The sequence below is a fragment of the Lynx canadensis genome, chromosome A1 (genome assembly GCF_007474595.2).
Source record: "Lynx canadensis isolate LIC74 chromosome A1, mLynCan4.pri.v2, whole genome shotgun sequence".
Taxonomy (NCBI): Eukaryota; Metazoa; Chordata; class Mammalia; order Carnivora; family Felidae; genus Lynx; species Lynx canadensis.
Genome location: NC_044303.2, coordinates 93779907 through 93806746, shown reverse-complemented (window position 1 = coordinate 93806746; position 26840 = coordinate 93779907). Strand labels below are relative to the sequence as shown.

At 46.4% G+C, this 26840-nt stretch overlaps 1 protein-coding gene across 2 annotated transcripts in view; it reads left to right on the top strand.

The window, feature by feature from the left end:
- The first annotated feature begins 1445 nt into the window (after positions 1–1445).
- TRIM36 (tripartite motif containing 36) overlaps positions 1446–26840 on the top strand; it is a 45546-nt gene continuing 20151 nt past the window's right edge. The window contains exons 1-3 of one of the 2 annotated variants that reach the window (XM_030316761.1): positions 1446–1603; positions 14735–14969; positions 23800–24125. In XM_030316761.1, the coding sequence (XP_030172621.1) occupies positions 1541–1603; positions 14735–14969; positions 23800–24125 (624 nt within the window). In that variant the 5' untranslated portion in view covers positions 1446–1540. Of the gene's footprint in view, positions 1604–12440; positions 12670–14734; positions 14970–23799; positions 24126–26840 lie in introns of those variants that run through there. The other variant, XM_030316764.1, reaches the window with a different exon arrangement.

The window sequence follows — 26840 nt, the reverse complement described above, 5'->3', positions numbered from 1 at the left end:
CTCATAGAGGAATGTAACACATTGAAGAAGTAGGAAAGTTATGATTAGAACAGTTAAGGAGCAACATTATTGAAGCTTTAAGGAGAGATGTGTAGGGACCGGGGTGGGGGGTGGGTGGGGGAAGAAACACAGCTCTCTGGGCCAGAGGAGAGAAGTCAGAACATGACCAACAACAGAAGAACCCAAGAGGAAACCCCCCCTGTGTATTATGGAGCCTCGAAAGCTGCCCTGTGCCTGCAAAATGGGTCCTTTCCATACACCACCCTGCCCAGTGGTGCTGAGCCCAAGCTCAGCACGATGCCAACCTGCTTAAGGAAAGTGGCTTCACTCCTGTAGTAAATCTTCTATTTGTGTCTAATCCAATTATCGCTGGCTGATTTTGTTTTTGGGGGAAAACTCAAGCCCTTATCGCTTTCCTCCTTTCCGAGGAAGATAAGAGACAGCCCACAGGGGAGTAATAGACCAGGGCAGACTTGTTAAGCCAAGTATTCTTTTCAAGGGAAGCAAAGATTGTCAGGTATGAATGAAGCAGGGAGGAGACCGGGAGGCCATTTCAGCCCCCGCTTCCTGGGGGAGCTGCTATTTTAAAAAGAAGTATAAAATGTGAGAAACATGCGCTGAATGCTTAACTCGGGTAATGAAACGAATTGTTGGAAAAGTGAGTGAGTCGTAACTAAGGGTGTTCATGCAGTGCTGGCAGAAATGATGCTTTTTTTTTTATGGGAAAGTCGAGTATCAGGAGGATATAGAGATACAATCGCCCTTGCACACTTAGAGTGTTTAAAATACAATCCTTGTATTTGTTCTCATCTCGGAAGCGCTGGGCTTGGTCTTTGTTACCTATTGGGTTTCAGGAAGGCTGACTTGAGATGCGGCGTTGCCATTTTCTGGGCTCTCACTAATTTTTTTTTTTTTTTTTTTTTTCCGGCGCTGGCAGCCTGATCCTTTGTTGTTGCCTCCTCTGCATTCATCCTCTCTGCCCTCGCACCTCCAGACAGTGTGATGGTTTTTTTTTTTTTTTTCCCCCAGTCCTCGCGCCGGGAGCTCCGGAAGGCCACCTTCCCCGGCATCCGAGGAGGCACCGCTCTCACCATCCCGGGGGCGGAGGGGGGGGGGTGTCGTTGGGCTGGGACCGCGCCACGCCGGGAGCGGACCCGCTTTTGTGTCGCTGTTTGTCTCCGCAGCCGCTCGACCCCGGGCTGGAGGCGCGCGGGCCGCGACCCCCGAGGAGGCGGGGCCTCGGCGCGGGGCTCCGCCTGGTGTGCATTTCACTGCCGCCGCCGCCGCCCTGGTTTGTTCAGATACTCCGCCCTGCCCCTGCCGCTGCACCCAGAGCCCAGGACGCTGCCGCCCGGATCCCTCTCGGGCCTCGAGCCCGCCCAACCCCGCTTTGGGCTTTTCCCCGAGCTTGCTGGCTTTGCCTCGTTAACCGCATCCTAGAGCGGCGCTTGGCAAAACTCAGACTAAAAAGAGAGGGTGGGGGGAGAACAAATTCGATGCACCCGTCCGGGTCCTCCAGAGTTTGTGAAGGGTCGTAACCATGACCGAGTCGGGGGAGATAAGTGAGTTTGGCTACATCATGGAATTGCTAGCCAGAGGCAAGGTAAGTGCTGGGGCGCGCGGTGTCGCGGCCTGGGCCCCCACCCCGGCCACTACCTGGCCTGTCACTGTGGGCGTCCCGGTGCCTTCCAGCGCCCGCGGAGGGCGGGGGCCGGAACCCCGGGTCCGCGCTCCCAGCCAGGGCGTCCCAGCAGCTGCAGAATGCAAAGTAGCCGCCTTTTCTTTATCGCGCCGCATCTCTGAAATGAGCCAAGGGGACTTGGCCAGCTGGGCGACGGCGGGGGCTCCTGGGACGGCGAGGGGCGCGAGCTCAGCTCCGGGAGATGGAAAGGAGGGCGGGGCGTTGGCCTTCGGGGACACTCCTCGACGCCCCCAGGACTGCCCAATCGTGGTGACTTCGAGTAGGTGACCTCGAGCGTCCAGGCGCGCAGCGCGGAGCGGAGCGGAGGGTCGGACCAGCGGGTGAACAGTCGGGAGGCGGGATCGGGTTCAGCGCGCAGTGCGACCGTGAGGCGGGTAAAAGGCAGAACCCCAGTTCGCAGGCCCTTGGCGTTGTCAGCCCTCTTTCCAGGTCCGTAGCCGCTGTCCGAGGCCGAGAACATTTCAAGCAGTCTGCTTTTGCAGGGGAGGCTGAGGGGGATGCCAAGGAGCCGGATTTCAGGGAGGCACCTGTCCGGGAGCCCGTTCGAAACCCGGGCTGGCGCCGTCGGTGTTGCCTCGCGACCACGCCCTCGGCCGGCCCCGGTGGCGCCCAGCCTAGGCAGAAAGCTTGGCGGCAGGCTGGCCTCCGCGCTGCAGCCGAGAAACTGTCCAGGGAGGCACCTGAGTGCTTTGTCGGCCGGCGGTGTCGGGAAATGCAAAGCTGAGCCAGGCGCGCTCAGCCGGGAGTCGCAGCAGGAGAGAGAGAGAGCAAGAAACCGCGCCTGCCTTTGCCCTCTGCACCTGGAGTTTCGATAGGTGCTGGCATGAGGGAGAGAAGGACTTCCTGCGCGCAGTCTTCAGAAAGGAGGATGATCCCGCAGCCCTGCTGTGAGCATCTGAAACTTCGGGCTCACACCTCACCAGCCCCAACTGCGCCAGGTTTTAGCTTTCAGAGCAGGCAGTCCCAAGGCTCCCCGCCGGCGCGGGTCCCCGCACTCCTAGATGAAAGCGTCCCCGGGGAACCGCGCGCCTCCCGGGATTCTTTCTCCCGTTTTGCAAACACGGAATACACTCATCTGAAATAGAATGCTGGTTAACATCTCCAAGATAGAAGCTATGCTTCGGACCGCCCCCCGCCCCCCACCGTTGACACCCGGGGCCCAGAAGTACACGTGGAGGACCCGCTTTCCACTTTTCTTTCTACCCTGAGCTCTAGCCTGCACCTGGAAGGGGCCTCCGGCGCGTGCGTGGGCCACCCGGGCCACCACATCCAAGCTTCTGTCGCCCAAGAAGCTTCAACCTTGGCCACCCGCTGGGCCTAGGGTGCGTACCACAGCCCGCCCCACCCTTTGGAGGGCCCACCCTGGGAGGAAAGGAGAGGGCCAGAAAGGAGGAAGCGCCGCTTGGAAGGAGAAGACTTGCAGCCAGGGGGTCAGAACCCTGCTTTCTTAAGCGCACCGCAGGATCCAGGCTGTCCATGATCTCTGGGGGCTGGGGGTGCGGAGGAAACAGGATGCCTTTTGCTGATTGCAAAATAAATGGATCGCTCTTGATGGGGAGGAGTGGGGTGATTGAGAGGTGAGTTCTTCAGAGGGAATCAGAATTGTATTCATTGGCTAATACTTTCCTTCAGTACAGGCCCAAACTTGCAGTTCTGAGAGAATAGCTCTGGGGCGGGCCCCAGGGATCTGCGTGTCGACACCCCAGGTGATTATGAAGCAGACGGATGAACTTCCCATAAACACCAAATGGGCAACTAAGGCAGCGCCATTAGTGAACCCTTAACACTTACAATAAAACCAAAACCAAACCGCTCAGAGTGAGCCACGTGTTCACACTGTTCTTTCTGAAATGAAACGGAGAGAGCAGAAGAACCTGGCTTCATCCACGGGGTCTGCATCGCTCAGTAGCCACTCACTCGCTCGCTAGGCCGACCCTCTACACCAGGCTTCCCGCCAAGCACCTGCAGCAAGCACACGAGCAGCGTTCTCCACCGACTTCCAAGGTTAGAGGCGTGGGTGTCTCTCTGAAAACCTCTGAGGTTGGGAAGCAGGCTCTTGCTGTAAGAACTCAGGACAGTTCCGCCCTGGGCCTTTTTTTTTTTTTTTTTTTTTTGATGGGGTGGGGGTGGGGGATTAGGAGCAGCCTCCTACCCATTTCCCCTCAAGCTTATTCTCTGCCCACTCTCCTCATACTTCCCGCCCCCACTTATGTGTGTGATTACACAGGATTGGGACACTGAATACCTCTTCGAGCACGAGCCAATGAATAGCAGACCGTTGAGATTCACTTGCTTTCTTTTCCTTTGGGAAGTTAGACCCCACTTTGGAGTTCAGACTTATAGTGTAAAGGATACTATGAAATGGCGCTAATGACACCAAGTCTCCCGAGTTAAAGGAGAGCAGAGGCCCATTATTTTCCTGCCCCCTTCCCTCCCCTCCCCATCACTCTCCTCCACTGCCCTCCCCACCACGCTTCCCTTCCCTTCCCTTCCTTTCCTTCAAAGTTGAGACCAACAGCTTGACCGTCATCCTAATTGCTTTTGCTTTTCTCTGATGGCTTTACAGCTTTACGACATTAATACGTGCTTGTTCGCGTGTAACAGACTTTACACAAAGTTTTACAGAGTAAAAAAAATGGCACTTCACTCCCACCTCCAAAACCCTGCCCCCCTCCTCCTGGGAGCTGCAGCGTCTTGTGTGTCTCTTTCCAATTAAATTAGCTTATTGTGTGTTCTCTGAATGTGTGTGTGTGGGGGGGGGGGTGGGCGGTGAGGCCACATTCATCTGAGGGTAACCTAAAACCTGCATCACAAACTTGATCAACCTATTTTGATCAGCTTATTTCACTCTCTTGTGATGATGACTTTAATATTTAATGGACACAGGATTCTCTACCATTGTGGTCTTTCTGCTCAGCAAACCATGACCTGGAAGTATAGTTGATGCCTGTGATAATTCTCAGGAGGTTTAAAAATCAACGTACATGGACCGCCTTATATTTCACTCTCAGAGACATTTGTGCCACTTCTGGGAGATGCTTTTTGGGCTTTTGTTTGTTTGTTTTTGTCTCTTTTGTATCTCATCCCTTTGGACTAAAATAGACCTTTCCAAATCTGTGGTCCACGTCAAGGATTACTCAAAGCAGTATTTTCAAAACTTTTGGGCTCTAGAAGGGTTTGGCTTATTAATTTTTTTTATCATCCTCATTCACCTTTTCCCCTCACACCATCACACACTCTGGAACCATATAATGAAGACTTGATGACAGTGGAAGAATTGTCCATACAAATGGAAGAATTTATATTTAGGGTACCTCTTTATATTTAGACAATTTAACACATTTATATTTATGTATAAATAGTCAGAAAGTACTATTTGGTTTTTGTTTTTTTAAAGTTTATTCATTTTTGAGATTTGAGAGAGGCAGAGCATAAGCAGGGGAGGGGCAGAGAGAGAGAGAGAGAGAACAGAATCCGAAGCAGGCTCCAGTCTCTGAGCTGTCAGCACAGAGCCCGACGTGGGCGTGGGGTTCGAACTCAGGAACCGCGAGATCATGACCTCAGCCAAAGTTGGATGCTTAACCAACTGAGCCATCCAGGTGCCCCTAGAAAATGCTACTTGTTTTTCCTATAGTTCAATAGTTCCTGTTCAGACACCTCCAAGGAGTATAATAGTTTGAGCAGAATAAAAGCAGCTTTGGAAAGCTTACTATTTAACTTTGATAGAGAAACAGGCGATGATTCCATTATCTGGTGAATTATTACTTTTAATTTTGAACATCTCTGAAGCATAAAAACTACAAGAACTTTCATAAGCACAAAATTTACCGTGAAACAAGAAGATACTTGTATTCAGAAAGAATTAGGTTTAGAAAATCCTCAAATCTAGACTAATGGAAAGTCTTAAAACCTCTCCTGGGACCAAAACAAAAATACCACCAAATGATCTGTTTCAGAAGGCTCAATAGGTACTTGCTCACACAACCAAAATCTAAACTGGGTGATAATGCTAAGGTTGGGTCCACTGCAAAGTATTCTTTAAAATATTTTTTTATATCCTGGGATAGGGTGAAATGTGTGCGTTGTGGGGGGTTGGAAAGGCAAACAGAAAATTCAGACTTTAGCAATATATTTGCAAAGTAGCCAATTTCACAAATATAATTTTCCTCTGTTTTTTTTTTTTACTTTGTTCAATAGATAATTTGAAAAAAAAGGATCTTAAACTACTTTGTCATATAATGCTTAAATCGTATTTTTTTGTGCAACTGTGAATTACATGTTGCATATTTATCTGTGGGCAGTGCAATAGGGATGCTGGAGGGAGACTCAAATTTGAATCTCAGGGTTCTTTGGTATCTGGTCATGTGACCTTGAGGGTATTACTTAATCTCTGGTTGAAGGTGGAGAGCCCTGTCCTGTCTGAAGGGAATCATACCTATTCACAGTGTTATTGCCAGGATTAAATGAGTATTTTACAGAAAGTTCCTAATACTGTTCTTGGCACACAGTAGGCTGTTAAGTGAAAGTTATTACCTCTAGCTGCCATGACAGCAGAGTTTGGTTTTGAGACACCTTTATCCAAACTGTGATTACTAACAAGTGGAGATGGGGAGTTGCCAGCCAGGTAAAATACAGGATATAGAATCACATTTGAATTGCCGATAAACAACAAATAATTGGTTTAAAAAATTTTTTAAACATTTATTTTTGAGAGATAGAGTACACAAGTGGGGGAGGGGCAGAGAGAGAGGGAGACACAGAATCCGAATCAGGCTCCAGGCTCCCAGCTGTCAGCACAGAGCCTGACATGTGGCTCGAACCCACAAACTGTGAGATCATGATCTGAGCCAAAGTCAGATGCTTAACCCACTGAGCCACCCAGGTGCTCCAACAAATGATTGTTTTAATAGAAGTAGGTCCCTTGCTGTTTATGGAGCATACTTACACTAAAAAAAATTATGTGTCTGAAATTCAAACTTACCTGGGTGCCCTGTGTTTTTGCTAAACCTAGCAACCCCAAGTGTAGGAATAACGTGTAGTCCAAGGGGACCTGCTAACAATGTCTAAATATTGTTGTTCACCTCAAGTTGGCCAAGGGTGACCAGCCAGTTCACTCCTGCCATTAATGGAAAAATGTCTGCCAGAGAGATGCTGTGTTTTTCTCATCAAATTTCAAATTACTGGGCTGGTGCTGTTTAGTAGGGAAGTGTCTATTGGATTTTCTCTCAAATAGACAAAAGCTTAAAAGGGAGGGAAGATAAGGCTTACAAGACATCAAACACTCATGTACGAAATGAGAGTATGTAATCGTGTTAAACTGAGCGGAAAGACTGTAAGTGCCAAAGGAGTTCAGAGTCAGGAGCTGATCAATGAAAACGAGACCAAGGAGGGAGAAGGCTGTAGATCTGCAGCTTGAAAGATGAGGAGGAGTTGGCTGGGCAATGGACATCTGAACTTCCGGCCTCCCTGGCTCCTCTCCCCTGAGGTTGTTCCCATAGAAACACTTTCTGACAGGTAAGCTTGGCCTGTCACAGGCTTGGGTCAATGATTGATAACTGCCATTCATTGTCCTTTGCCTGTAACCTCTTGATGCCCAATGGCATAGATAGTGCATGTGCCAATCTCCTGGGAAGCCCTGTGATTTACGTCATTGCTGTCTTGTTCCTAGGGACTCTTCATTTTGTACCCAGGTTGTCCATTGACTAGGAGTCCCCAGTAAGGGGCAAGGTGGAGGAGGAGGTGGCCGTATCGCCTAGTTGCGACTTCTTGTTCAGCACATGTTAATGGAATGGCACCCTGGCTGTTTGATCTCAGACCAAACAGATTAAGAGCCAGTGGTGTTGCATGGCACTGACTGAAATATGCACCATGGTCATTAGGACCTGACTGTGCCAGGAACTTAATCTCCTGTTGGGTATTAGGAGTCGGTATGGAAAGAGACCAACCAGGTCAAGTGTAGTGGATAGCCCAAAAGGTAACAGGTTTACATTTTAAATGTCAGGTAATGAACACTTACTGAGCCTCTCTCCTTTACCAAACCTGAATGGTGGTGGTGGTGGTGGTGGTTGTGTGTGTGTGTGTGTGTGTGTGTGTGTGTGTTTGGGGAGTGGCAACTGCTGGTAGCTGAACTAGGGGAAAATTGACAACATCCTTCCCTGACCTTTTGGGCTTGATGAAATACATAGATGCAAGACAGCTCATGCCTCTGTGATAGAAGAGCCATTAAGCAACACCGGATGAGATAATGTATGCAAGAGTGCTGAAGGTCTGTGAATTTGGTGGAGGCGGTGATAGGTATGGAGTAGGCTTTCTTGTGTTGAACTTTGACCTGTATTTTATTTTAATTTTTTGGTGTTTATTTATTTTGAGAGAGAGAGAGTGGGAGGAGGGGCAGAGAGAGGGAGACAGAGAATCGCAAGCAGGCTCTGCGCCGTCAGTGCAGAGCCCAATGCGGGGCTCAGTCCCACCAACTGTCAGATCACGACCTGAGCCAAAGCCAAGAGTTGGTTGCTTAACCAACTGAGTCACCAGGCGCCCCTGACCTATATTTTGAAAGAAAGTATTGGAGAGGTGCCTGCGTGGCTCAGTCATTGAGAGCCTGACTCTTGGTTTTGGCTCAGGTCATGATCTCAGGGTTCGAGAGTTCAAGCCCCGCATTGGGCTCTGTGCTGAGTGGAGCTGCTTGGGATTCTATCTCAATCCTTCTCTCTCTGCCTCTCCTCCACTTGTGTTCTCTCTTGAAAATTAATTAATTTAAAAGATAAAGTGTTGGAAAAGGAGGTGCTAGGATACTCCAAACTAGGAAGGGGTAGGTCCCCACAGGACAGTATGTGCAATGCAAATCGGGAGAATAATGATTTAAAAAACAAAACAATACAGATCACTTGTGTCCTTCCCACTTAAAAGCCTTCAAAAGCTTCCCAAAGTCTGCAGAAAAGACGCACGGCATTCAGGTATACTAGACTCCTTTTGTATTATTGCAAGTTTATCACCCCTCCTGTAACCCTTGTCCCCCAACACACAAACATTTAAATCCACTCGCATGCACATATACCCCTCCTGTTATGGTCCTACACTACGCTTCTCGGGGTCTAGGACCACAGCTTTACGCTGTCCCTGTGGCAAATGGAGGAATAAGGACAGAGAGACCTGAATGGAAAGTCATCTGTAAGTACCTAATGGATAGGCTGTTTCTGTAATCTAGGCACTGGTAGCAGAGACTCAGGGTGGGCAGGGGAATTGGCTGTAAGGATGAGAAAGGACAGGGATCTGAGAAGAAACCAGAGGATTTGAAGCCTGACCAGAGGTAGAGGGGAAGGAGAGAGGAGGCTTTAAACAACAACGACAACAACAACAACAACAACAACAACAAAAAACCAACCAAACCCACAGAATTTTAACTTGAGGAACTGGGAGAGATCTTGGTATGTTCGATAAGTGGGAAGCTAGAATGTATGGGCCAAGGCGGGGTGGGTAAGGTGGGGTACAAATGACTAGAAAAGTGGGTAGAATGGTTTAGAATGGTGGTTTTCATATTTGGCTATCTTCCTACCAATACACCCCCTCCCCCCTTAAGCTTTTCAAAATTTATGGGTTAATGGTTTAAATGAGTATGGATCAAAACCTCTATGGATTAATTATGTAAATTGCATTAAAAAGTTTCCAGAATTAGGGGCTCCTGGGTGGCTCAGTCGGTTGGGTGTCTGACTTCGGCTCAGGTCATGATCTCATAGCTTGTGGGTTTGAGCCCCAGGTCGGGCTCTGTACTGACAGCTCAGAGCCTGGAGCCTGCTGTGGATTCAGAGAGAGAGGGGGTCGGGGGGAGAGAGAATGAGCCAGGGAGGGGCAGAGAGAGCGAGGGAAACACAGAATCCGAAGCAGGCTCCAGTCTCTGAGCTGTCAGCACAGAGCCTGAAGCTGGATTTGAACCCACGAACTGTGAGATCATGATCTGAGCAGAAGTCAGACGACTTCGACTGAGCCAGCAACTGAGGCACCCAGGCACCCCTGCTTTTTACTTTTGTAATACAATTTTTAGAAATCCTTCCTCATCAGTACGTTCATTTCAGCTGCTGCGCAGTATTCTATGGTATGGTTGTACATCATAGATGATAGATAATATACATATTTCTTTAAATAAGGTCCGAACAAGGACTTTGTACATGTTTTTGTGCACACATGCAAGTCTTTCAGTAGGAATTTTTTTTAAGTTTACTTATTTTGAAAGAGACAGCGTGCACAAGCAGGTGAGGGGCAGAAAGAGAGGAGAGAATCCCAAGCAGAATCTGACTCTGGCTCGATGCCATCAAGCTTGAGACCATAACCTGAGCCGAAATCAAGAGTCCAAGAGATGGATGCTCAACCGACTGAGCCCCCAGTAGGACAATTCTTAAAGGTGGAATTGCTTAGTCAAAGGTACACGCATTTGACATTTTTGATAGGATGTGCAAAATTTCCCTTCCAATAAGCTGTACCACTCTACAGCGTCACACACAAAAAGCTTGAATGTACCTACTTCCCCACATTCTTGCCAAGTGTATTAAGATTATATTTGAACTTTGGAGCACCTTGGTTGGCTCAGTCGGTTAAGCCCAACTTCAGTTCAGGTCATGATCTCCCAACCCTGGGTTCAAGCCCCACGACCGGCTCTGTGCTGACAGCTCAGAGCCTGGAGTCTGCTTAGGATTCTGTGTCTCCGTCTCTCTCTCTCTGCCCCTCCCCTGCTCGTGCTCTCTCTCTGTCAATAAATAAATAAATAAATAAAAATAAACAGTAAAATTTTTTAAAAAGATTATATTTGAACTTTGAGAATCAGGTGGAAAATGCTATGTCATTGAAGTCTGATTTGCATAATGGAGAGCTTTCAAATTTATTTGTGGCCAAATACTGTCTATACAAGTTTAATCTTTAGCTCATGTTAATGAAGTCTTCTTATCTCTTTTACTCAGTTAACTAGTTCGTTTTGGACCAAAGGGCTATTCAAGTGGGCTGATGTGAGGTTACAGCTTACAGCTAGAGGAGAATAATTTAACGCAAAGAACAGTATTAAAAACAAACACTGATTTATGCTTTTTAATGGCTGAGTCTTTAAAAAGTATATGGGGACATGGTGTGGTACATGATGTAGGTAACCAAATTACGCGGGTATTTGTTATTTTCCTCATTTCCCTCCTGATTAGGACGCTTCACAACCTGGGGGAACGAAGCAGTCTCAACTCAAGCACGCGGGGCCACAGAGAGGGCATTAAACCGGATCAGACGAGTCCAGGCATTGCTTGGCAAGGCGTTCATCCTCTCTACACCTCCTCATCTGTAAACTGAGGGTTTTCCACTAAAGACAACTGCTCTAGCCCCTTGCTGTTCTTAAGTCTACACTGCCACCCCAGTATTTAATCGCCGGGTTGGAGAAGAGGCTACCTACCACTGCTGACCGTGCCGTGGGAAGACGGCGGAACTTTTCACACGGAGAGACTTCTCCCAAATAGAAAATACGTGGGAAGCATTTCAAAGCCTAAACGGGATTCCTCTGCTGCAGCTCCGAGGTCCCTTCACCCAGCTGTTTAGGGCGCCCGTTTTCCCTGTCTCTACGTAAGGATGGAAATAGCCGGCTGGGAAGGCAGTGGCGTGATCCAGTAACACGGCTTCCAACCACCCCAGGTTAACCCGTTTTCGGTTCGCCGTGAAACGAGACAGAAGAAACGCGCTGGAGAGCCGTGGAAGGTGAAACCCGCGCTGCTGGTCCCTGAGCAGGCGAGGCGCCGCGAGGGTGCGCAGGTGCCGGAGCCGCCCCGGACCCGCGGCGCCCCGCGTCCCCAAGGGGGAGCCGCAGGGCGGCTGCCGGGGCGGGGGAGGGGCGCTCCCGCGTCGCCGGCTCTGGACCCCTACCCCGCGCCACTTGGCGACAACGTGTTGTGCGTGCCAGCGCCGCGCCCAGGGGAGCCAAAGCAGAAGGAGAATATGAGTGATTCGTGACCAGTTGGGGGACGTGAAGTTCACCCGACGAATTGGGCCGGAAGAGAAGGAGGAAGAGCCGGGCGGGGACGGGGACCCGCTAGGGGAACCCCCGGCCCGGGAAGGGGTGGGACGGGCGGGTCTCGCTCCGGTCGTCTCCCCCGGCGCTCTGTTCTGCGGCGCTCGGTGCTATGGCACCGGGAAGGCGGCCCGGGCCCGCCCTCGCCCCCGCCGGCCGTCCAGAGTCGGGAAACGGGGCTTGTAGGTGATGCCTCACATCGCGCTTCACCAAAGCGCAGGGAAAGCAAAATGAAGGGCAGAGGGGCGGTGCCCGGCCTGCAGCCAGAGCTGCAGTCCGCGGATACTCTGCCGACCGCTCCACCCCGGCCCCGCCCCGGCCCCGCCCTCCGCCTCCCTAGCCCCCTCACTTCCGCCCCTCCGAGGCTTCCTACAGCGTCTGGCCGCGTAGGCGGCGGCCGCCCGGGAAGGGGCGAGCGGCCGAGGGGGCGGGGCCCAGGCGGTGGCGACGGCGGAGGGAGCCCGGACCTCGGCGCGCGCCGCACTCCCGCCCCGCCGCCGCCCGCGGCCCCGCCCCGCCGCCGCCCGCGGCCCCGCCCCCTTTGTGCGGTGGGCGCTGTTGCCCGGGCGACGGCGCCGCCCCGCCCCGGTCCCGCCCCTCGGCGGCGTCCGCGCCCCGGTCTCCGCGCGGCCGCCAGCCCAGCCGCAGTCTGCAGGAGCCGCCGCCGCAGCCGGCCGCGGGGCGGGATTCCCGGGCCGTCGCAGGGAGCGCAGCTCGGCTCTCCGCGCGTGTGCTTTCTCCCGCCCCGCTCCTCGCCGCGTCGGTCCGCTGGCCGGGTCCGGCCGACCAGCTCGCCCTCTGGCTCCGAACCCAGGCTTCCCGGCCGCCGCAGGGACCCGCCCACCAGACCCTGCCGGGGCCGCCTGCCTGTTTGGACCCTGCCGTTGATGACACCTGGCAGAAGGCTACTATGGAAGGGGATGGTTCCGAAACGCTGGTGAGTGGGCGACAGGGGCCGCCACCTCACGCTTCCCTGGCGGCTCGCCGGGACCCCCGGGTCTCTCTCCTCCGCCCTGAGCCAGAGGGAGCCTCGCCTCACGAGGAGCGAGGGCGGGCGTGTGGTGGCCCCGCTTCCTCTTCGCCTTCCGCGCCCCGGGTTCCGCAATCCGGGGCGCCCCCTTTCTACGCCTCGGAGGGTCGGATCCCGGGTCTCCTGGGCCCGCGAGGGGGCGCCGCTCGGGAGCGGCGATCGCCCACCTGAGCACCTCGGACAATCCCGGAGGGGCTCTTTAATGGGGTCCAGGCTGTAGACTTCATTAGCCTCCGGGAGTCGGGTGCCCGTCGCGGCGCGGGGCGCATACCCCGCCCGTGTCGGGCCGTCCTTTGTCCCGGAGCGTCGCGGAGCCGGCGCCCGGACCCCCGCGGGCGCGGCCCACCCGGCTCGCGGTCGCGGCGCGCGGAGAGGCTCCTCCCCGGCTTCGCCAGCTTGCGCGCGGGGGGCGGGCTTGCCCTGGCAGCTGTCGGGGTGCAAAGTGTTTTTGTCTGAAAGGGTCGGATCGGCAGTTCTTTCCAACTTGTTAGTTTCCGGTCGAACCCCCAGTGATTTTCAGACAGCTTCTTTGTGGGAGCCGCCACATCCCATTTCTCTTAATCAGGGTGTTTCCCTCGGTGGATGTAAAAACGGAAAACTCATTTTTTCTTTTGGATAAGAATTGTCTTGTATCTGTCGTGGGTAAAAAGCTTACGTACCGCTTTATGGACCAGGAAGATGGAAATGATTTTAGATCTTCCAGCGGGAGGTAAACCTCCCATCAAATGAGAGCCTATTTTGGACACTCAGAATAATCCCCTTTGAATCTATTTTGGACGCTCAGTTGGGTGTCACGTTCTTGGTGAAATGACATAGGACGTGAATATTCTATTTTCTTTGCCATGAAGTGTGGCTGTCTTCCAAGTTTGAAAAAATCGTGACATGATGTGGGCTTTTATTAAATATTTATTGAATGATGCAGCAAGAAACACTTCAAAGACCCATCCACGGTGATAAAGGCATTTCAATGTGGTGCTGTTGTCACGGACTGTTAAAGCACTCAGTGTCGCTTTAGGGGGAATGCGTTTTTATTTAGTTAAACTAAATGAATTAACTCGATGTTGACGTTCTGTGTGTTTCCAGTAGTTGAAATGATTGCACGAGGTCTAGGAGTACTTTCAGATTTGACTGTAAAATGGCAGGGAGGCTGAATATAGATTCATAGCACCTGCAGTTTGGGAGGGGTGTGTGTGTGCGTGTGTGTGTGTGTGCGTGTGTGTGTGCGCGCGTGTGTGTGCGCGCGCACGCAGGAACTACATATGAAAGGTTGCGAAAACTGGTATGAGGTCATTTAACCTTTGAGACTCCGTGTTTCTCGTGGAAAATAATGCACGCCTGTAGTATGGAGAGCACTTAAATAATGGTGCTTTGTAGTCCTCCCCACCCTTTCAATATTCATAAAGTGCTTTTAAGAGAACCGCTTCGATACCCAACGCCAGGAGATGAAGCATTTTAGCTACATTATAGTTGCAGCCTATGAAAATTGGTCACATTTAATGTAGAAAATTGCTGATGGTACAGCTCGTAAATAGATTTCAAGGAAGCTTCCACGAACATACTGGCGAACCCAGCTTTTGCCGGCTCCTGTTATTTGCCACAGAGTTAGTGTGCCCAGGAGGAACATGGTTTCATTCTCAGTATGCCATGTTCTTCCCTTTTACTGTAGTGATCTACTTGTAGGATTTCTCAGATGTCCTAAATCAGTGAATTCATGATGATTTGAGTAACTTCATAACAGATGAAATATTATGGGCCCCTCATATTTTGTGCTGATTTTTCTCATACTTCAGTTTTAACCATGTCAAGTGTCCCTTCTGTTCTAGGAGGTGGGGGGTGAGGGTTGATGGTACGGAATTCCGTTGCCAAAAAGGGACTTCAGATTAAACACCTGAATTCTTAATTCTTTTGGAAGGGTGAGTTTAATGGGGTCCAGGCACTTATTTTGATTCTGATTTCTTTTCCTCAACTCCAGGTTACCATTAAGAATATCGAAAGAGAGCTCATTTGCCCCGCATGCAAGGAGCTTTTTACCCATCCGTTGATTCTCCCTTGTCAACACAGTATCTGTCATAAGTGTGTAAAAGAACTCTTGCTGACACTCGACGATTCCTTCAACGATGTGGGATCGGACAATTCCAATCAGAGCAGTCCTCGACTCCGGCTCCCCTCTCCTAGCATGGACAAAATTGACAGAATTAGCAGACCAGGTATGTGCCAGAAGCTTGGGGTCTGGGAGTTTCCGTTGTGTCTATGGAAGGGAAGTTACTGTTGCCATTTTGAGGGTTGATCTTTCCAGGTGAATTAATTAAAATTAGTTGTAAAGGAACCGTTCCCTCTTTGAAAATGTCAAAATGAACTCCTCACTGTCCTGGTACACACTGAAAGTCGGGGATTGAACACCAGCTTTGTGTTAGACCCCTCATTAACTGTATTTAGGGGATGTTCTGACCCTGTGGTGTCCTTTATACGAGGGATGGAGTAATGGACCACAGAAGTACTTACTAGGGAAACATCTGTCTCTGGTAATATGTAAATAAATATGCCGATTAAAGGATGAGACTCCACAGTGACTACTCCTAAAAGACTTTTTAGATGCGTTATTTGGTATCGTTTTGTTCTACCTGAGGATTCTGTTTTCTTCGGCCATTCTTAATCCATGTTTTAGAAGAAGAATTTTGAATATCAACTAAATAGTGGCGGAACTCTGTCGAAATGACAGAAGTAGATCTAGATGTGTGGCACATCTGTCTATACAGCCAGAGCCCTTATTATGCAGCCAGAGTGTAAATTGTTTCCCTTTGGGATGGTGTTGCTTTCTTCTGGACATCCATTGCAGGATTAAGGTAGATCAAAACTAATTTGAAATCATTGGGAACAGGGCCACTGAGAATTTCAGGGCCAAAATCAGCAGTGAGGAAAGACCAAGGGGAGGCAGAGCTTTGGATAGAAATACCGCAGTGTCACGTTAGGTTCGCCCTTTGTTTGGAGGAGAGTCCTTGAGTGGCTCTGGACACCAGACTGTTGGACTTCGAGGTTTTAGTTTTGATCCTTTAAGCCACTGTGTTTATTTCTCCCTCTTACAGTGTAGGAATAATTTTTTAATCTTATGTGTTAAAAAAAACATATCAGAAGAGAGTCTCCTCCTCCTTACTTGCATTTAGCAAATGCTGTCCCTTTTGGTCCACACTGGGATGGGGAATCTCTTGGAGCAATGTTGGTGTCCTTGTGCTCCATCAGACACTGGATAAGAGGGGATTTGTTCTAAGAGTCATATTAGGCTGTTTTAAAAACATGTATTTTACTTTAAATGGTAATCACGAATTTCTCGGAAGATTATTTTGCACACATAAAAAAATTAGAAGCCTATATAAAAAGAGGAGCATGAAGTAGGTGGGGATGTAGGGAGTATGAGGTCAGAGAGGGTCCTGCCTTTTGTGAAGTCATCACTTGTATGTTTCCCTCCCTGCTAGGAGCTAGCTGTCACACGGAGGAGGGAGGAGAGACATTTCAATAGCTTGAAATCCCCTACCAGATAAAATGAAGATATTCTGTTGGTAGATCCTCCCTGGCTAATTAGGGATCCCTTACTGACCAAGAGAGATTCACTTTTTGTATATTAATATATAGCAGGTATTTATTAAATATTAGTACTTAACATTCAGAGGAATTTTAGTCACGTACTAATATTTCTGTAATTAGATTGAGCTTATGTACATATTTTACGAAATCCTGTATCTGTTGCGGGTTTTTAATCTTAGTACTTGGTTGGTTTTTATATGTGATTCATATGGAGAATGAATGAAATACAGATGAAGTATGTGTCTAGCAAGATGAGATATGGCTGTTTTTAAGAGCTCATCTGACAGTACTTGGTGGATGTTTAATAAATACTTGTGGAGTGGTTGTTGAATGTTGTGGGATTTCTACAAAGCATGCCATAGTGGCTTTTATTCTGTAATAGTGGTGTTTTTGTCCAGAACAAGAGATCCATTCCATCATACTTGATGGTGTCCAGATGAGAAATAGACTTAGTGACATGTTCCTCCCTCTTTAGGAAGAACTTACAGTTTGGATCATGTCCCGGGGGGGGGGGGGGAAGCGAGAAAACTCTTCTGGGAGGAGCAATTACAGGAAGTCAGAGTATTTAACTTGGAGAGGGGGAGAGCGCAGGATATGATGGTGGTCTTGCGGAAGAGAACAGTAAGCTGGGGATCTTCACACAGAGGTTCCCGATCAGTGAATGGTGAAAGAGGAATGCAGATTTCAGCTCGGTGTGTAAGAAAACACACCCCACAGGCTTTCCCAAAATGAGATTGTCAGATCCCTGTCACTGGAAGAGATCAGATTTAGATGCTGCAGGGCCCAGTAAACACATTAGCGAGGCAGGCCCCCGGCATAATAAATACAGGAACGCCTTTCATCTTACTTGATATGGAGATAGACGAGATTTCATTTTCCCGTTAACTCAGCTACCATAGGAAAACCAGCAGCCTAGGTATCAGCAGCCAGCTGTCTTCCAGGCCTCCCCTGTTAGAGACAGTGGCGCATGGTTCCGGACCTTAGACTAGAATGGACGCCTTGTCTAATGGGGCAGTAGCCACTTGGCACTAGTGGGCTTGGGGGTGCCAGACATTCCCCCTCCCCCCGCACAAGAGCCTGATGGTGGGTTTGACATGTGATCTTTTACATGTGGGTAGTTAATTCAAATCATTTAAAAACCACGCCAACTCAACAGGATAGGGCAGCCAAAACACATCTTTGACTGTGACCCATCCAGTGTTTGGGCCATCAGTATTTGGAGTCTTTTTTATTTTTTTATTTTTAATGCTTATTTATTATTGAGAGAGAGAGAGAGAGAGAGAGCACACATGGGTGGGGGAGGGGCAGAGAGAGAGGGAAACAGAATCCAAAGCAGACTCCAGGCTCTGAGCCATCAGCACAGAGCCCAACGTGGGGCTCAAACTCATGAACCATGAGATCATGACCTCAGCCGAAGCCGGATGCTTAACCGACTGAGCCACCCAGGTGCCCCTGGAGTCTTTATTTTAAACACTGGTTGTGTGACCACCATTTGACCCCCTGTAGAGGGGATTTCTGCCTTGGGTGCTGGGTTGAGCCCGTTGTACGTGAGCAGCCAGTACAGAGAACTTCTGCATTTCATTCATTCGCTCAACAAATACTTAATTTACCTGCTGGTTGCCAGACATGGCCCAATGCTGGAGAGGCATGAACAAGATAGATCCACCGCTCCTTTTTAAGAAGCATATAGTCCAGCATTGTACAGAGTCTTCATGTACACATGGAGAACACAGTCCTCCATCAAGAAGAGCGTACAGAGCAAATTAACAAATACAGATGAAGAACTCAGGGTGGGGAGGCTCCAAGTATAGTAGTCACTTCTCAAATGAATGCAGATTTTAGGATTGTCCTCCTTTTCATGATACCAGTTTTAAATTAATAGAAGTTACTGTATCACACATATAATGCTATCCTCCATTTATGGGGCCTTTGGCTCTAATTCCTCTTTGGAGAGATTGAAAGAGAAATTTATAGGGAAGTAATGCACCCCCCCCCCTTTCCCTTCTGGCAGATTTTTAAAAAGGTTTTCATCATTTGGACATACTCGGGGAGGAAATCCTATTCTGAGCAATTGGTGTGGGAGGAGCAGATTTCTAAAAATTGGTTTTGCTCTTGGTTTGCCAAAGGGATTAATTAGACCAGTACTGTCCTGTATAGTAGCCATAAGCCACATGTGGCTATTGAGCACTTGAAATGTGCCAGCTGGAACTGAGATTGCTGGAAGTATAAAATATACTCTGAATGTCACACACTTAGAATGAAAAAAGATATAAAATGTCTCTAATGATTTTTATCTCTGTTTGCATTTTGATGGGATAGTATTTTGGATATATTGGGTGAAATAAATAGCATGTATGATTAAAATTAATTTCACTTGTTTCTTTTTAATCTGGCCACTAGAACATTTAAAATGGCATATGTGGCTGATGCTTTTGGGCTCACATATCCCTTTTGGATATTGTTGCATTGGAGATTGGACAGATTTTTAAAAGGGTGCCCTGAAAGGAGAGTAAGGTTTGTGTGTATAACACAGTAACACATTCAGTGATGTAAAAATAGCCATTTTACTCTACATTTTGGGTCACACGTATGCAAGGCTTTTCCTGCATTTTGTATTTCCTTTTGTCAGGAGGATAAAATCCGCTTTAACAATGTTTATATGCAGTGTTGATAATACATCGGTTAAAAAAAAAAATCAAACGGGGCGCCTGGGTGGCGCAGTCGGTTAAGCGTCCGACTTCAGCCAGGTCACGATCTCGCGGTCCGTGAGTTCGAGCCCCGCGTCGGGCTCTGGGCTGATGGCTCAGAGCCTGGAGCCTGTTTCCGATTCTGTGTCTCCCTCTCTCTCTGCCCCTCCCCCGTTCATGCTCTGTCTCTGTCCCAAAAATAAATAAACGTTGAAAAAAAAAAAAAAGATCAAACAAAAGATGCTTGATATTGCTGTGTATTTTCAACAGTTACCAGAAATATGATTGCTTAAAAACGCAAATCTATAAGATAAAGTTTAGGCCTCTTAAGTGTTGCACCAACAATGATTTAATTCTGGGCTCCAGGATCAGCCTGATGAATGTTTTTACAATGATGGTTTCATAAATACCACGTGTGCCAAGGAGAAACACATTTTCTTAGTGTTAATTCAAGAATTGTGTTATGTGCAGGACACAGTTGCTGCTTTATCTTTTGTTAACAAGTTGTGAATCTTCTCTTTGAAATTAAATCCTAAATCCAGCTTTCTGTTCATTGTTCACAGCATCACAACGGAGATCTTTGGGGTGGAGAGGTAGAAAATGCTTTTATTGCTTGTGTGGCCGCAGGCAGTATAGTGTTAGATTTAAATTGAGTAACCGTGTATACGTAAAGTTGTTAAACATCAGTGGTCAAGTGTTCAAAATTCTGTAGAACGTGAACACATTTGGGCTGAGTGACTTAAAGGTCAACAGGACTAAATTTCCACGCGAGGTCTGGTGTTTTTAAAGGGAGCACTGATGATTAGCGCTTCCGTTTTGTCAATCCGCGTGACAAGATACTTTTGAAGAAAATGACATACTCTTGTGGATCACCTTAAAAATCCTTTACGTGTAGTTTGGTTAGTGGAACAAAGCTTGTATTCACGGCCATGTTGCTACCGTGAAGATCTTAAATCAGCCAGTGCCTTTGTATTTAAAAATTTGCTTAAAGGTATCGGTAATTTTTTTTGTACCTAAATTTTTTTGTACCTATATAGGCTTAGCTTGTTTTATGCCCATGGTGCCTTTCTTTTATTAATGTTTCAAAGTATTTGCGTTTTAACATTGAGGTCTTACCCACTTGTGGGTAAATAACATAAACTGCTTTTTTAGGCTTTCCAAAGTATCTGACTCCGAATGAAAGGCCAACCTACCTTATTAAAAAACACGTGTTTTTATTCCAGTTGACCTTTAAAGTAAAATTGGCTACTTTTCTTATAGAATGCTGGTGATACCATATATCTTATTGGAGAAAATAAACATCTGGAATGTTATCCCTTTTCTGTCTTCCTTACCTTCCTGTCTGCATGCCTCCATTTACAGACCTTCTCGTTACTTCTAAAAGCCACATGTAATCCTTTCTCTTACAGGCTTTAGTGAGTCCCCGAGAATTTTAAGCATTTTGAGATTTAGTAAATAGGAGGAAAGGTAGGAGCAGTTTGTTTAAAAAAAGTTCACTGCTTACTTCCTGTTTTTTACCCAGGCAGCCATTGAGAAAAAGATTCTGCAGGTCGAAAGTGTCTATAATACTCAAAGGGTAATGGTAACGCCTGGCCGTCAGATTGGTTACAATGTGCTACAAGAAACATTAAGGTGGCAGTACCATCCGTCAGCCCATTTTCAAGCATAGAAGTCCAGCGGGATAGTGGGAGGTTGTCCACTACCTGGCTAGCAGGTAACAGTGGGGAAGTTGTCTGTAGCCAGAATATGGGACAGGATGCAGCTCGCAGAGGTTTTGAACCTGTCATGAAATCGACTCGGTTTTGAAATACTTCATTTTCTCTTTGATGTTTAAATGAGAAATCATAGTGACCAAAAGCTGATTTTGGGGGAAGATTTGCTCTAAATCAATTTGAAGACGTTTTTTTGGAGTCTTCATTTTAAAACTGTGTCATGATTCATACTCATTTAATATGTTTTTGAAATAAAGGTATACGGGGAAAAGAATGGATTCTGCAAAGTGACAATGTTCACATAATCCTGAACGATTGGCCCCATAAATACAGTTCGACATATATAATTGCATTGCTTGGCCTGCATTGCTTTCTTACCTTTCAAAGCCATCATTACTTTTTCTTTTTCATTAAGTCATGCTGTTGAGGAGTATTATCCAATGGAACATTCTAAGTTCAAGGGAATGTTTGTTTGACCCAGCTCTGTACAGTATGGGAGCCAGCAGTCACATGTGGCTCTTGAGAATTTGAAATGTGGCTAGTGCAGCCGAGGAACTGAATTTTTTTTTTTTTAGTGTTTATTTGAGAGAGAGAGAGGGAGGGAGGGAGTGGGGGAGGGCAGAGAGAGAGGGAGACACAGAATCTGAAGCAGGCTCCAGGCTCTTAGCTGTCAGCACAGAGCCTGATAGGGGCTCGAACTGCAAGATCATGACCGGAGCTGAAGGCAGACACTTAACCGACTGAGCCACCCAGGTGCCCTAGAAACTGAATCTTTGATTTAAATTTAAATAGTGTTATTTGGCTAAATTATTACTATGGTAGACAGCACAGTTCTAGAGAGGAAAAAGTTGACTCTATTACATTTTATTCTTAGTTCCCCTGTCTTGGTTTTTTTTTTTTCCACTAGATTTACTTCCCAGAATATCTTTAGATGTGTTCTGTTTCTTTGTTGCCCCGAACATATGTTCTATTGTTTGTTTTTGAAAACAGTGGTAAAAGTCCATGACAGATGAAATAAAAGATAAATGTCTTCGCTTTTGCCAAAAAATATGAGAATTTTTTAAAGATCTGTTAGGAAAACAGCTAAGATTTATTGATTTAATATTTTGCCTGATTTATGAAAATTAGTGTGATGCTTGATACCTTATTTTTGTTAAAAGTTAAAAGAGGTTTACAGAAAAGGGACACAACATCTTTTTTGAAATTTCTGAACTTGAAGACCACAATCTGGGTGTCACCAGTATACAGGTTAAAGCATGACTTTGTTGTCGTGATTTAATTTGGTTTGATCCTGTCACTTAAACTGATAGCAACCTTCAATTCATAAAACCAGTGATAAATAACCCATTTTCGTTAAACATTGTCTGTTGGGATTCTCCATTTTAATTTCTGTCACCTGGTTCACATGTGGAAGCATGCAGTTAAATGTGACTTTCCATTACTTTCAACTTGACCACTGCACTAGATCACTTCCAAAATTATGTGGCTTGTTTTGTTTCACTGACTGAGATTTTTCATTGGCATGTGTCTTAAAAGTGGCTTTGCTGCTTATTTCGTTCTGTGCCTGCTGTGTTGTGAAATATCTCGCTTGGACTGTGTTGCATGTTTTGAGAATTATTAGAATATACTTTAAATAGACTTTTCAAACTGTTATGGGGAAACTTTTTTTTTTTTTTTTGGTATGTGGTTTTTTTGTATGTTTAGAAATGTAAAGGTTAAAATATCCTTGAAAGAAGATAATACAAGTATTCTGCATGTTTGTTAAGTAAGTAGTTTTTGGGACCCAGTGCACTCTTAGCATGTTGTAAAGTCACTTCCAGTGGAGAATTAAATATGCCAAGACATTATTAATGTAGCTGTGGAAAGACCTTTTCTAAATGAGTTGCACCATTCATTTTCCATACTGGATACACGGCAGAGTGAAGGAAGGCTGTAGGTTAAGGAGTTTGTGTTTATATTTAGGTGATTTTGTGGGCAATCAAGACTACATACTCTAAGGGTAGATTTATAAATGAGAGCGGGGAATTAATGGCATGCATACACCTGTGTTAAAGAGACAACCCCCCCCCCCCCCGGATTCTCGTGAACCTGTGGGTAAGGACGGTCGTGTCTTGGTTTCTTGATTTGTTAAAATCCAGATAATATTGAACCAAAGCATGCTATTTAAGGTCATTCAGTGTATTATGTATAGATTGGAAAGTTATTTGTAATACTTTTTGGGTAGCTTTTGACTTAACGAGTTAAGTAATTTTAATGATTCTTTTTTTCAGGTCATAAGAAGATTCTAAATGGTTGGTCTCTCTTAAAGTCACTAGATTCTAGGTCTATGGATGGGCTTTTCACTCTTTTATAGATTGCACTCCATTAACTAATGATTTTGCCTACCCAGATAAAACAATACTACCGTGGGAAACTCTCTTTTGCAGTGGTCCTTAACCATTTTGTGGTTACGTATGTCTGAGAATCTGATCATAGCTATGGATTGTTGAACCAGAAAATAAGCATAGGTATATTGATGCAAAATCTTGCGTACAATTTCGAAGAGTTTGCCAAACGATTTGGATCCTTCTGGAGCCTATCCATGGAGCACTGGTTAGGGACTCTTGTTCATTTATGTCTGAATTCATTTCCTAGTCATCAGCCAAGGCTGTCTTCATTTAAATGAAAATGAAATTACTTTGGAGGTGACATATAAAAGTCATTATTTATAATTATATGATTTCAAAAAAATCCTGACCCCGTGTAGTATTGTATTACATGTTTTTTCCTTATATCTGTTTGATTTGATGTGGTTTTGTGAGGGGTTTACTATAGAGGGTTTTCCTTTCTGCTTTGATTTAATACCTATTTAACAATTTGGGCTTGTCTTTTGCATACCAAGGAAAAACAAGCGTGAAGCATTTTCAGAATACAGACCAATTCAAGCAGAGCCACTTTGAGTATTAGTTTGGGAGTGGGTATATATTTGTAGATTTCTCTTTCCAAAATCTCTCTTCTTTTGTCTTCATTCTGTTGGTTTTCCTACTGCCGTAACTAAACAAGGACTTCCAATTACACAGGCTGGAAGCGCAGCTCCCTGACCCCTAGGACCACCACTTTTCCTTGCCCTGGCTGTGAGCATGACGTGGATCTTGGAGAACGAGGAATCAATGGTCTGTTTCGCAATTTCACTTTGGAGACCATTGTCGAGAGGTACCGGCAGGCAGCCAGGGCAGCCACGGCCATCATGTGTGACCTCTGCAAACCCCCACCGCAGGAGTCCACAAAAAGTTGCATGGACTGTAGCGCGAGCTATTGCAATGAGTGCTTCAAAATTTACCACCCGTGGGGTACCGTGAAAGCTCAGCATGAGTACGTGGGCCCAACCACGAATTTCAGGCCCAAGGTAAGAGAAGTTCTGATTTAGTTAGAATATCAGTATTACAAAAGGAATTATTACAAGACTAGAACTTGACAGGAAGGGACGCCTGGGTGGCTCATTCAATTCAGTGTCCAACTCTTGATTTCGGCTCAGGTCATGATCTCATGGTTCTTGAGTTCGAGTCCCGGGTCAGGCTCTGCAATGACAGTGCAGAGCCTGCTTGGGGTTTTCTCTCTCTCTCCGCCCCTACCCTGCTTGTGCACTCTCTTTCTCTCTGTCAAAATAAATAAACATTAAAAAAAAAAAAAAAAAGAACTTGACAGCAAGAATGGAAATAACTTGAAAAGCCTGTATGGGGGGGTGGGTGCAGGGCACCTGGCTGGCTCAGTCAGTGGAGCGTGTGACTCCTGATCTCGGGATCTAGAGTTCAAGCGACGCGTTGGGCATAGAGCTTATTTAAAAATAAATCCGTAGGTAAAATGGATGGTACATGCACATAGAAACGTGTATGTTAAAATGAGCACATAAAAAAAAAAAAGCCTGTACCAGAAACCAAGGCCTGGTGTTTGGAGTTAATTTAGTCTGTTGTTAAACATCCCCGCAGCCTAAAGGCAATATTCTGGTTCACCGGGTTACAACAGTGTAATGCAGCACAATGCACGAAGGTGAAGGTTCTTAACGAAAGCTCTGCAAATAGGGGAAAGGTTGAGTTCTCTCCAAGATTGAAATGATTATCAAGTTAAAAAGCTTTGTGCTTTAATGTGTTAGGGTCACACTTGTGTAAAAGATTTTGATTGGGAAACATTTTTTTTTGACATTTTTAGTTAGCTACAGTTGTGCTCTAAGTAAGTAAGAGTAAGTACAGCCTAATATTTTGAAGCTTGTGGTATAATGTTAATGTAATATCTGAAGTGGAAGTCATATTTCTTAACCTTTCTGGGTAATTTCTATGGTCATGCTCAAAAGAACTTTATGCATTGTTGTTTGCCCTGCTTTGTGACTGACAAGAAGAATGTTTGGATAGCTTCACTAATACTGCTTTCTGATTTATGCAGATTTAGAAAAGCTAGTTGATTCTTTTGGTTAAAGTTCTTATTCATTACAACTTAGTAACTTGTGTATGAAAATTTATTTGCATTCTTGAGCCCAAAACTTTTCTCTTTAATTTGTAATAAAAAAATGGGAAAAAAAATCCCCAAAGTTATCTTGAAACTATGAGCTGAGTATTTGTTGTATCATTTTTTTTTTTAAATGTTTATTTATTTTTGAGAGAGAGTGTGTGTGCACGAGCAGGAAACAGAGGATCCGAAGCGGGCTCTGCTGACAGCAGAAAGCCTGATGCAGGGCTCGAACCCACGAACCAGGAGATCATGACCTGAGCTGAAGTCAGACTAGCTTAACTGACTGAGCCAGCCGGGTGCCCCCATCATTGTTTTGTTTTGTTTTGTTTTGTTTTGTTTTGTTTTGTTTTGTTTTAGAGACAGGAAGTGGGGGCGCAGAGAGAGAGGGAGGGAGGGAGGGAGGGAATGGGGGAGGGGCAGAGAGAGAGGAAGGTGGGGTGCACAGAATCCAAAGCAGGCTCCAGGCTCCAAGCTGTCAGCACAATGCCAGACGCAGGGCTCGAGCTCATGAACCATGAGATCATGACCTAGCCAAAGTCCGATGCTTAACTGACCAAACCACCTAGGTGCTCCCATCATTTTTTTTTTTTTTTAAAGTAAGTTCTACACCTAGTGTGGGGCTTGAACTCAGGACTCCCAAGATCCTAAGTCACGTGCTCTACTGACTGAGCTAGCCGGGCGCCCCCTCTTACATCCTATTAAGTGCAGGGCTGGTAGATTAAAACAAAAACAGTCTGTGCTTGTATGCTTTTTAAACTTATGTGCTTGTTTTTCAAACTATGTCGTTGTGGCAATAGATTTATCAAATGATTTTTTTTTATTTTTTTTTTTTTTAACGTTTTATTTTATTTTTGAGACAGAGAGAGACAGAGCATGAACGGGGCAGGGGCAGAGAGAGAGGGAGACACAGAATCCGAAACAGGCTCCAGGCTCTGAGCCATCAGCCCAGAGCCCGACGCGGGGCTCAAACTCACAGATGCGAGATCGTGACCTGAGCTGAAGTCGGACGCTTTAACCGACTGAGCCACCCAGGCGCCCCAGATTTATCAAATGATTTTTAACCCCCTGTTATGTTCCTTATCTCATTTTAAGTGCTCCAGGTTGTATACTTTTAGAAAAATTCATGCCTTCAGGGATGCCTGGCGGCTCTATTGGTAGAGCACACGACTCTGGATCTTGGGGTCATGAGTTCAAGCCCTACAGTGGGCATGGAGCCTACTTAAAAAATTGTATATATACACATATATACGTATGCAGGCCATAAGCTTTGTGTTTTAATTAAACACAGATTAATTAAGTTGATTAATACTGTTCCATTATGAAAGAACCTGATTATTAAATGAATTCTATTAGGTTTGGGTTTTTATGACTTACAAACTCATGAAATCTTGAGTAACATTTTCAGAGTATTGCAGACTTAATTCTGTTTACAAATATAATGAAAGGTTGGTAAGAAAGAAGCTGAAGATATAGGGGTAAGTTATATTGAGGAAGAACTGTTTCCCTTCAAGTCATTAGTGTTCCTCAATATAGCAAAATTTTACAGATTTTACAAAAATTTTACGAAGGTAAAGTATTTGTCAGTAACTTTGAGTTCTTGTCATCATTCCTTGCAGAA